This window comes from Fukomys damarensis, unplaced genomic scaffold (assembly GCF_012274545.1).
Source record: "Fukomys damarensis isolate Sample0158 unplaced genomic scaffold, DMR_v1.0_HiC HiC_scaffold_6, whole genome shotgun sequence".
Classification (NCBI taxonomy): Eukaryota; Metazoa; Chordata; class Mammalia; order Rodentia; family Bathyergidae; genus Fukomys; species Fukomys damarensis.
Window position 1 is genome coordinate 12,799,222 of NW_022900918.1, and position 11,799 is coordinate 12,811,020.

The following is an 11,799-nucleotide window of genomic DNA, read 5'->3' on the forward strand; positions in this document are numbered from 1 at the left end:
TTTTTTTTGTACTGGGGATCGAACTTGAGGCCTTGGGCTTGCGAGGCAGGCGCTGGAACCACTGAGCTAAATCCCCACCCCCCCCTAATTTTTTTTTAACGTGCCTGAGATGTAGCTAAGTGTAAAGGCCTTGGCCTTTTCAATTCCACATACTGGGGAAGGAAAGGCATGTGTATTGAGGGAGGATGTTTGAGTTAGATGGAGCATTTGAGGCAAGTCCTTCTTTGGGTGATAATGTTAAGCTGCATTTTTGGAGGTCTAGGTAAGGTCTTTCTATGCTCTGATCTAGGGTGTTGGTGATAGAGATGGAAAGAGACAGTGAGAAGACTTGGTAACTAACTGAAAGTGAGGAGAAGGGAGAAACATGAAAAATGCTTTTCAGGTTTCAAATATGAATGATTGGGGGCAGGGCCATTAAACACAAGAGGAACAAGACTGAGTTCAGCTACATCAATAACCAGGTGTTACAGAATCTTTTCCAGATATTATTTCAACTGATCCTTTTACAGTTGCGCTGCCTAGGGGATATCCAGGCAGAAATGTTTATTCAGTGAGCAGGTGGAAATGAGTGAAAGGAGGGGCAGATCTGAAGCTGTAGACTTGGGAGTCCTTCTCAAGGAAGTTGTAATTGAATTCCGGAGGTAACCAAGACTGAGTTTCCTTATGAAGCAAATACAATGGCAGTGTTGTGTGGGAGGAAGATAATTAAATAAGTAAGAACATAGTTATGATTAACTCAGAAGTGCAATAGGGTGATGGATCTGTAAGAAGGAGCACGTGGAGCACCTCACCTTCACACACTTTCTGTCTTTCTTATTCCTACCTGATCCTCAATATTCAGACCTGACCCATTCCCTTCCAAAGGTGGGGAAAGGAGCTTCCTTAATCTCCCGTTCTCCTCAGATGTGGTTTGTCCTTCCCTCTTATATGCACACAGACAGCAATGACTGCCTGTGTCACTCTGCCCACTCTGTTTATTGTTTCTTCTCTGGTACAATCCAGCAATCTCAGTACTCTGGGAGGTTATGTCAGGAGGATTTCAAGTTCCACACAACCTGGGCAATTTGGTGACTTCATAAGATCTTGTCTCAAAAAAGAGGAAAAAGGGCTGGGGATGTAGCTCAGTGTGAAGGCCTTTGCTTCCTTCCCCAGTTCTGGCAGGGAGGGGAGTTAGACCTCAACTCCTGAGGGGGGCTACAAGGTGAATCCATGAATGCTGCCTCGATTGAGGCAAGGCCAATCAAGGTGGTTCTAACAGGCTGTTGGAAACTGCCTGTGTCCTTTGAAAACAAGTCCGGTGCAGTGGCAGGGGAGAATCTTACAGAATCTTTCAAAAGCAACAGCACATCTATTGTGGTATTGAACTTGAGGAGAAAATATCAGGTAATCACTAAATTATTTAGTAAGTGCCCAGAAAAGGCAGCCAAGTGTTAATAGCTTACCTTTGGGGGAGATAGCAAAATAAAGACAGATATTTCTAGGGGCTAATAATAATTTTTTCCCTAAAGAAACATTTTTATGCATTGACTTCTCCAAATTTGATCATTGGATTATTTCTTTCAGACTTCTACAGATTAGTATACATTGGCCATTTGTGAAAAAAATTTATACCTGACTTGAGTAGCAGGATCTTGTTTCTGCATTTTGGAAAAACACCATTTATCTCTGTAGTGCTGTTCCTGTGATACTATCACTGGAGCGTCTAGGCAGCACATCAGAAATTTAGGTGGAATTTCCAAATATAAGCCCACCCTTCCTTTTGCCCTTCAGACTGATCATGTGAACCTTGGTGACCATGGTTATCTTGCCGTAGGAATAAGTCCATGAGTGATGTCAGCCCAGAGGATGTTCAGCACTTGCGTCAGCTGCGTTATGAGGAGATGCAGAAAATAAAATCCCAATTAAAAGAACAAGATCAGAAATGGCAAGATGTGAGTATTCTCCACTTGAGTTAATTTTTTGAACTTTTCCCTGTTTCTCTTCAAGTCGCTATACTCCAGAGACAATTGCTATTCCACTGTTTGGTTCTTTAGGAAATGGTCCCAAACACTTTAAAACCTCCTTGGCCTATTACAGTTGCACATTTTAAAGACCATTGTGAAAAATATGAAAGAATGTTTATCTTCTAACATTTGCTGAGATTTCAAAAAATGTGAGCTTCATTGCAGAACCATAATGCTTCATTGCTTACTTGCTTTGGTGGTTGAGTTGGGGTATTAACATTAATTATGCTGTTGATGGGTAAAGACCTTGTTTATGGAATTGTAGACAAGCAGAGGTCTAGCACAGATCTTGACATTAGTAGGTCTAGATGAAAAGGGTTCTTAAAATTAATTGAAGAGATTGTGAAGAAATAAAATAAAATACAGAGTCATAATTTGGCTTAAGAAGTCATTATCGAATATGAATTAAAATTAGATGTTTCCACAGAGCTGACATATTCAGGTGCTTATGTGGGTATAGACTTAATCTTTAGTTTTGATCCTAAAGAAGAAAGCTTTATCCTTTTAAAAAATAATTGTAATAAACTGAAGAAGTCAAAAGAATTGCCATAGATAAACTAAACCTAGCAAAACCCTCCAAAATTTGAATACAGCTTTGTGGTAAGAGAGTCAAGTTATAGCTTGAACAAAAGGCCCAGAGACAGTAAATATTAATTTTCTAAGAAGTCTACATGCAGTGAAGTTGAAACCTCCAAGTTGGCTGTATTTCTGATGCTCTATTTCTTTTTCTTTCTTGCTTTTTTTTTTTGGTACCAGGGATCAAATTCAGGACCTTGTGCTTGTGAGGCAGGCTGAGCTAAATTCCTGGCTAAACTTGACTATATTTCTAAATTCTGAAATTCTAAATTCTAAATACTTCTTTCATTGCTATTTGTCAAGAGTCAGAATGTAATTCAGTGTCACTTTGCCAAAATCCATAGCAAAATTTTTGGTGTGAAAATAATAAATATTAAGGGGGTTATCCATTAGGTTAAGTCAGGTGAAAACACAGACCATGTATCTTCAAGAACTAAATCCCACACTGCTTTTGTTCTTTCTGGAAATAGTTCATATTGATTTCAAGCTCTTTGAAAAGCAGGAGAGGCCCTGTCTGCTCCCAAACTTGTTTTGCATGCTGTGAGGGCAAGGTTTCCTTTAGTCTGAGACCTCAGATGTACTCCTCTTTGGACTGGGATGCTTGTTGGTCTCCTTAGCATGATATTTCTGTTTTGGAGACAGAAAAGTCTGCATTTTTCAAACTGTCTTAACCCCGTAGGTGTCAGGGTCAGCAACCTAGGTTGCTAGGGGTAATTGAAAATATGAATTAGACTGATAGTCCTGGGTTACACAGCTAAGTCACACTTAAAGCTTCAGGGGTTATGGGAAATCAACGGGGTGCTGGGTTGTTCTGCATGATCTTAAGTATTGCCTAAACTAGGAGTCGTTTACCCTCTTTCACATCATGTAATTAATTCTCGGCTCCTCAATGAGGCCTCTGCAAACTCTGCCCTCTCTCTTTGGGATCATTGATCTTCCAAGTAATTCTGTCTTGCTCATTAACTAAATTTTATTCACATGTCACTCTCTCCTTGAGAACTCAGAGTTCCATGAAAGGAGCCATGTCTTTGATTTCTTCATCTATGTGTTTATAGTGAATGAGCTTCTCTTTGTTAAATGCCACGGAATATGCATCTTACCTGAACTGTTATTATTAGAACATCTGTTTTCTTCTTAGTAGTGAACATGTAATTTCACATAACAGTCAGGTTTTTGAAGAGAGATAAAACTGCATTTGAAACAATTCCGGATCAGTTTAACCTAATTACAAGCATTTAACATTCTTTGTGAAACAACTAGGCGACACTTTCTGAGAAAACAAAACTGGGACCTATCATATTAGGTCAGGTTTGTGAGACAGACACATGAGATAAAGGGTTGGTACAGAAACTCTGGCTATAAAAAGCAAAATTAGGACACTTTGGCACAAGTGGGAGTGAATAGTTTCAGCAATGTAACAGGATACCCTGCTGCACTCTTGCTGCTAGAAAAGGTGTGTAGCAATTCTGGTATGACCGTGCTGATGTGATTTTCTGTCAGGACCTTGCAAAATGGAAAGATCGTCGGCGAAGTTACACTTCAGACCTGCAGAAGAAAAAAGAAGAGAGGGAAGAAATTGAAAAGCAGGTGTCAGAGAAGTCTGAGAGAAGCTCCAAGACGTTTAAGGAAATGCTGCAGGACAGGTAAATGAGGCCGAATCCATCTCATACTAAGAAAGCCCAGAGTCAGAAATGGAAGTTTTGTGTTAGTGTAGTACAATGTAGAGTCACCAAGTTTAAACTTTAATCAAATATACAGAGACATTCAGAATTTTGCTTTCAGTGAAAAGAAAAAGTAGTATTGAAATAGTTACTTGGATTAATAAAAGAGATGGTTGCTTAACACAAGTAGGTAGTATGTCTGTTTCATATTGTACATGTACACAAAAAAGTGGAAAGGGTTGGCTGTATTTGGTACAGAAAAGATACTACGTTTTATCTTTTAGAATGAATTTAGGAATGGAATGAGCAAATAAAATCACCTCTCACTTTTAACTAAATTGTGTGATGTAACAATTTTTTGTGTGACTTAGTGGTGGAACATAAATTATCTTTTAAAGGAAGTCCATACTGTATAAGCATAAGTGTCTGGGCTTACTTCTTCTTTGCATTGCAACATAGAAGGATAAAGATCAAATTTAAACTTTTCTGTGAAGCAGTTACTGCTTGAAACTTTAGGATATTTATAGGTCAGGGAGAAGGTAAATATGATTTAGAAATAATGTCAAAAAGGAAATATGCTGTCACATAAAATTAAACAAAACTCCTTTGTGTTTGGAAAGTCAGTGATAAACAGAATTTCATTCACTTAGCTGCAACACAGCCTGAGAAGTCAGTTAACTTTATTAAATGTTAGACAAAGGTGTCCTCTCAGCTCGATAAATATGAATAGTGATTTTTGATCTGTACTAATTGTCCATTGAAGTCCTATCAAGCTTCATGAAACTGTATATTGACTGCATCTTCATAAACAAGCCTTTTTATATAGAGAAAAACTCATAATGCTATCAAAGGAATCTATAGCTTCGGAGGGTTCAGACTGGTTGTTACTCATTTATAGATAATGTTTTCATTTCATAAGACTTGAAAAGTTGGGTCAGGAATTTAGCTCAGTGGTTCCACCACCTGCCTTGCCAGTGTAAGTTCCCGACTACAAAAAAAAAAAAAAAAAAAAAAGACTTGAAAAGGTGTAGATAAAATTTTGTAAATAATCTCTTGTTAAAATTTCGTTATTTTATTATTCAGATGTTTCTATAATTTAAAACATAACGTCCAAAGATGTACTTGAGAACATCTTTTAAAAAATTTTTTTTCAGTTTCTTTTTTCATTGACTTTATTGGTACTTTTTAAATATACAGTACATTTACATTTATCATTGGGATCTTGTACCTCTACATGACAGGTCTTGGTTCTCATTTTTTCCCCATGCCCCTGCCCTCCCTTCACCCCCCGCAATTACAAAGTCTTTGTTCCCATTTTTCTTTTTCTCATATCATTTCTTTCCCCTACCCTTCTTACTTCCCCTGCACCTTTAGCCCTTTTCTTCCTATTACACGTTGTCAGTTGAGAATATCTTTAATATTAAAAAATTAGATTTTACAGGCTTGTTTACTTTTGACATTAAAATGTATGTGATCATACTCTGTTAGTGTTTTTACTATTACTAGTATTGCATTAAGTCAGTAGTCTTTATCTTAACCATTCAAATGTTAATTCCTGTCTTTCTATTTTGGTGTCAAATGCATAACTTTGTGGTGATAGTGTGCTTCTTTCTGCTAAGGGAATCCCAAGATCACAAGTCTACCATTACATCTAGGAGGAGGATGTACTCTTCTGATGATGTATTGAATGATGAACGACCTGCTACCTTGATTCTGTCAGAAGCCCGTTACCAGAGTGAGAGAGTGGAAGAGAAGGGAACAACTTATCCTGCTGAAATTCCTAAAGGAGAGTCTACAACTCTTACAGAAAGGCAGGACAGTGTAGCAACTGAAATTCAGCTTCCTTCTAAAAGCTTCACGGAAGAACAACGCCCGGCCTCTTTGTCTTCTCAGCATTCACTGAGTACACAAATGGAGCCAACTCGAATTTCAGCTTCTCTCCCCAGAAGTTACCAGAAAACTGATACAGTCAGGTTAACATCTGTGGTCACGCCGAGACCTTTTGGCACTCAGTCAAGGGGAATCTCACCACTCCCCAGATGCTATACGGTAAAAATGCTCCCAGTTCACATAGTCTGTTGCAAAGAGCAAAAGTTGGGGAGCTTATGTGTACTTAATGTATGACATGTTTATAACATATACAAAGTACTTTTATATTATGTCAGTTTAGAGCCAGTAGAAATTTAAGGCATGGTAAGTAATGATTCAGGATTATTAAATTCAGTGATAAGTAGGGCTGGTACATTTTATAAATGAGTAAGATGTGTTCTAAAGCAGAGTATTTTTTAGTGTCATATTTTTTCAAATACAGCTTTTGTGAAGTAATAGGTTGAACGATACAAAATTGCCAGTAGTCAGCTCTTTTTGACCTACAAAACGGTTTCATTATGTCTTGACCTCAATATTTTCAAGGGTTTATATATAAATTTCTTCTTTAAGTTCCCACTTCAGAACTGATATGTTTGAATATAATTATTAAATTCTCTTTTTGAAATATGTATATTATTGGGATTTCAAAGGATATGGAATATTACTGCATTTTTCCTGATTGTGAAGTAGTACCACACTTATATTTTTATGTAAAAGAAGCAAAATCATTTTAAGATTATTCAAATTTATATGATTTCTGCCAAAGTATCTTTAAAGTGTACAAGAGGAAAAGTGTGAATCGAAAAATTAGAGTATTGGAGGTGAGGGAAACCTTTCTAAATTAGTCAGGAACACATTGACTACCATATTGGAAAGTATAGGCACATTTGACAACATAAAAATTAAACTTAGAGTCAAGACAATTGATGAATTCAGGACAAATGTTAGCAAAATGTATTATAGATAAAGGGTTAAAACTGTAAGTTATAAAATATTTCTACAAGCTGGTAAGGGAAATATAACAATAGGAAAATGGATATAGAAAATGAATGGACAACTTAAGGAAAAGGGAATTTAAATGGCTGATAATATAAAACACATAGAGACATGTTTAACCTCATTAAAGCAAGAATGAGCCATACAACTTTCAATCTGTCAGACTGATCAAGATTTAAAACACTTGGAAGCATCTAGTATTGGTGAGAATGCAGAGAAACAGCATTTCTTATACATTTGGAGTGTAGAGCTGCAGTTGTTTTTAAGAAAAAAAATATATTATTAAACTTTTCATCTAGCAAATCTTTGGGAATTGGGGCTATATGAATGAAAGTTTCATTTACAAAGATATACTTGAATTCATTGTAATGTATTTGGTAGTGTCAGAAAACCTTAAATGGTTTTAAATATACCTCAAATAAAGTAGTGTTATGCACACTATGAAATATTTAGTAATAAAAGGAGTGGTTTAGAGTTCTATTTATTGATTCACTTAGAGTGATGTAAAGCAAAACAAGTTTCAGCAGTTTGTATATTATAATGCTTTTGTTAAGAACATTTAATCTTCCTACTATGATGGTGTGTATTTATTGGTATGAAAGAATGTACTCTAAATTTTTAGCAATATAGTTTCTTTACTGTGGGTATTATTTTTATAGGTTTATTTTTTACTCTTTTACTGGTTGTACAGATTAATGGGTGTACAGATTAATTTTGGCAGATTCATACATACATATAACATTCTTGGATCATTTTCACCCTCTCTTCCCCTGGTTCCACTTTACACCTTAGCTTCACACTTTTGGGAAAGAGGTTTCAATTTTTATAATATATTTTAATCCTATTTGTTCCCTCTTACAGACCCCTTCCCTTCCTGTTTCCTTGTTCTTACCTAATAATCCACCCCCTTTCTTTGTTCAACATGATAATATCCAGAACCAGAATGAAATGTGTTACTTTTGTAGTTTTAAAATACTGAGAAATGGGGCTGAGGGTATATGTAACTGAATGGTAGAGCACTTACCTAGCATGCATGAAGGTCCTGCATTTGATCCCAAGAACTGAAAAACAGGCACATAAGTAAAATATTAATGAGCACATTTTAAAAACAAATTAAGATTAACAGAATACCACATTTAAAATGATGTTTCTTATTTAGATGGATCCTGGTTGGAAGTACAATGGAAATGTTGATGGTGTTAAGACATCTGAGAACAATTCGTTCAGCCTCCCTGCCCTAAATCCTGACACCTGCCAACTTGCTTCGAGCTTGTCCAGTGAGAGGGAGGCAGTCCCAGAGGAAGGTGTGGTGAGGCTGCCTCCTCCTACACCCCCATTCTCACCTCTCTCCCAAGACCTGGCTCCTGCTTCTATAGACACTCCGTCTTTGACATCTGGCCCTAATTTAATGTCTGAACCCGAAGAAGGCAGAAGCTCATCACAGAGAGAGCTCCCAGGGTCTCAGGTGAGTTCAGGAAAGCTCTTTATCATTGTGGTTCACACACTTAAGCAGTTTATTTTAATAGATCTTGAAGGAAGTAGGTCTCTTCCAACTCTGGGTGTAGATCTGGGTAATTGTCATGGTCTGTGTCTACAGGGACTTGGTGGACCAGTTTCCTCAGGATTTGCCTGGTAAACACTGAATTTCAGCAGTTTCAGGTGTAGGGGTTACTTGGAAATGCAGATCTAATGATATGTGGGTAATCAAAGTACCTTCCCAGGAAAGTTAGCGACAAGGAGATACTGATGCGCATAATAGGTGCTGGTCTCTAGGGAACATACATTTCATTCTCTATCATCTTAACCTTCAGTGATGTGGATTCTAGTTTATAGTTTACAGTGTCTAGAATTTTGAGTTGTACCTTATCTTTTGATGGTACTGCCTAGGCTTAACTGGATATGATAGTTGTTAATCCTTAACTTTTAGAACCCTACCAAAATATACCATGTGATGAAGAATGTGACTTTTGTAATTTTTCCTGTTTGAAATGCTAACAGATGACTTTCAAAAGAATTATTATGGTAATAAATATTCTTTTGACCTATATGTAAAACATCCTGAAAGCTTTTTTTTTTTTTTTTCCTAACAGAAAACTCTTTTTTAGAAAAACCCCTGCTAAGCAATTTGATAGTTGTACAAACCTCTCAGTGTGGAAGAGGTTCTGGTTCTTTGAGTTGGTCGAGAATCTTAGTAGTATATATTTGTTTTCCAAGGCAAAAGATAATGTACTGTATGTGACTTGAGATAAGTTCTTCAAATGAAATAATTTTATCTGAAATAGTTTGATATAGAATATGTATTTAGTATTATGAGATTTTTATTTGTGTAAGAAAGGTTAAAATTTTTAAGTGAACTATTTGTTTAACCTTCTGATTATGAGATACTACCAGCATGTGCTGTGAAAATTGGCAAATGAAGGAAAATATAATGAATAAAAATCTCTAGTGATTCTGTAATTTACAGATAATCATTTTTAACATCTGGATATTTTTGAGTTGTTCCTATGCATATGTACAAATACGTACTGAACTTAAAAACTATTTCTTCAGTTTCCCAAAATTGTTCCTTGTGATTTTTACATTTTGAAAGCATCAGAAACTTGTAATTAGCATTATAGATTTTAGTAGATGATAACAAAAGCCTGTATTCTACTTGGGGAACACAAGTTACTGGTGGGTGACTAATAAAACAAAGGCTAGGTTTTTTTATTCTGTGAGCTTTTGTATTTCCATTTACCTTTTCAAATAGCACATTTGACAAGATAGCCTGTTGATGCATTGCAGGCTAAGGGCTGGGATCTTCCCTAGGGAGGCAGCTGATAAGCTCCTTGTGGGTTAAGGAAAAGACACTTGTAGTAGGTGGGTGTGTCCCAGGCTATTGCAGTTCAGGTTTTATCTTTTTAACAAATTTATGCGCATTTGTGACCAAACTTGAAATGGTATTATACCAGAGAGAAATGGGCTTCATTTAACTATTGGAGCCATTGGAATTCTTGAACATTGTATATTTCATATGGTAACTTAACTATCTTTGAGGCTTGCAGTGTCCGTTTCTGTGCTACTAGGATACTCACTATCCAGCTTATTGACTTGAGAGAGAGCGAGAGAGAGAAAGGATATGAATGCATAAAATAGCAGGTGAGCAGTATGTAAAGGACCTTGAGTAGCACTTAATCCAAACTCTCCTTCAAACTTAAAATTCTAGGTCAGTTTTGGTGAACCTATGGTATGTGTGCTGCAGCAGGTTATTTGTTATCATTGAAAGTCCTAAAAGATTTACCATCACTGATCTAGGTGTTCAGAGAACAGGATTATCAAAGTAGTACATGTTGGAACATCTGGATGGCTTGGTAGCTTTGTAAAATAGTGTTCTTGTCTTCTTTCTCTTTACTGCTTTGTACTTCTGGTGGTAACATCCTTGCGTTTCTTCCTTCAGAATCTCCCTTGATCTTATTCTTGCTGGCCCATCTGTCACTAGCCTAATTCAGGTCTTTCCCCTATCACTGAACACTTTGCAAATAATCACAGGTGTTTGTATATTCTACACAAGACTGACATCAGTTTAGCCTACCCTGACGTCTGGCTGGATCTAGTAATTTCTTCACTCCAAAGCCTGTGATGGCACTGTTTGGTCTGTTGAAGGGCACTGATGCTCCTTATGACTAGCCTGCAACAATACCATAATAGCTAACGTTTATTAAGTGCCTACTGTATTACCAGCCAGACATCTCAGGACATTATCTTATTTAATCCTTATAATGGCTCTATCTTGTCAGCACCATCATTGTTAACTCTGTTTTATAGATGTGAAAATTGAGGTGTGAAATGGTCATGTTTTTTTGTCCAAGGGTATACAGAATACCAAGTGCTGGTGGTAGGATTAGAACCTAGGCAGTCTGGCTCAAGATTACCTACATCATGCTGTGTCATAGGAAAGAGGTGATTCACCTACACAAGCTGGCTTTTTTTCTCAGGCACATGATACACTTTTGAGCACATCATGTATATTTGTACTTTTTATTCCCCCACTGGATGACATTTACCTCTTGCATATCTGCCATTTGAAGTCCTGTGGGTCCTTCAAAGACCAGGAGAACCACTTCTTTCATGAGTCAAGACAATGCATTGCCCTAGTTGGAATTTGAACAATGTACCTTGTTCATTTGCTAAATTCTTCTCTGTTTCATATATTCGTAAGTATTTTCTTCACTGATATTCTTTGTACCTTCTGTAATCTCTATACATCATTGGCAATTGATAATCAGTAGAACTGCATTCAAGGCCTTGATTATAAGGCTGAAGTATAAACTTGACCTGGGAGGTAATTTAAAGTCCTTATTAGTTCTTTAGTGGTGGAGTTTTAAGAATAGAGTATATTTTAAGAATGTAAGCCCTGTGATACTTCATAGAATTATTTTAAGGAAGTGAAGTCTGAAGGCAGAGACTGGTTAGGAGCCCATCATAGAACTGTGGTAATAAGTCAGTTTGTATTTTAAGGAAGAAAAAGCATAATGAAGGGAAGAACTTAATATGGCCTCATTTACAGTCTGCCCACAGGAATTTCTTTTCCCTCCTCATTGCTGAGCTGGGTTTTGTTTCTTTATTCCCTCTTCCCTTGCCGTCTCTTTATGGTTTTTGCATTCCCTGCCTGCTTCCTTTGTTTTTTTTTTTTTTTTTTTTTTTTTTTTTTTTTT

The 11,799-nt window shown here is 36.7% G+C and overlaps 1 protein-coding gene across 9 annotated transcripts in view; it reads left to right on the forward strand.

The window, feature by feature from the left end:
• Window positions 1–11,799, forward strand: part of Lmo7 (LIM domain 7) — a 215,957-nt gene that overhangs the window by 170,045 nt on the left and 34,113 nt on the right. For all 9 annotated transcript variants that reach the window (XM_019207264.2, XM_010622357.3, XM_010622359.3 and 6 more), the window contains 4 exons: window positions 1,814–1,931; window positions 4,080–4,222; window positions 5,860–6,289; window positions 8,265–8,570. In XM_019207264.2, coding sequence (XP_019062809.1) covers window positions 1,814–1,931; window positions 4,080–4,222; window positions 5,860–6,289; window positions 8,265–8,570 — 997 coding nt within the window. The remainder of the gene's footprint in view (window positions 1–1,813; window positions 1,932–4,079; window positions 4,223–5,859; window positions 6,290–8,264; window positions 8,571–11,799) is intronic.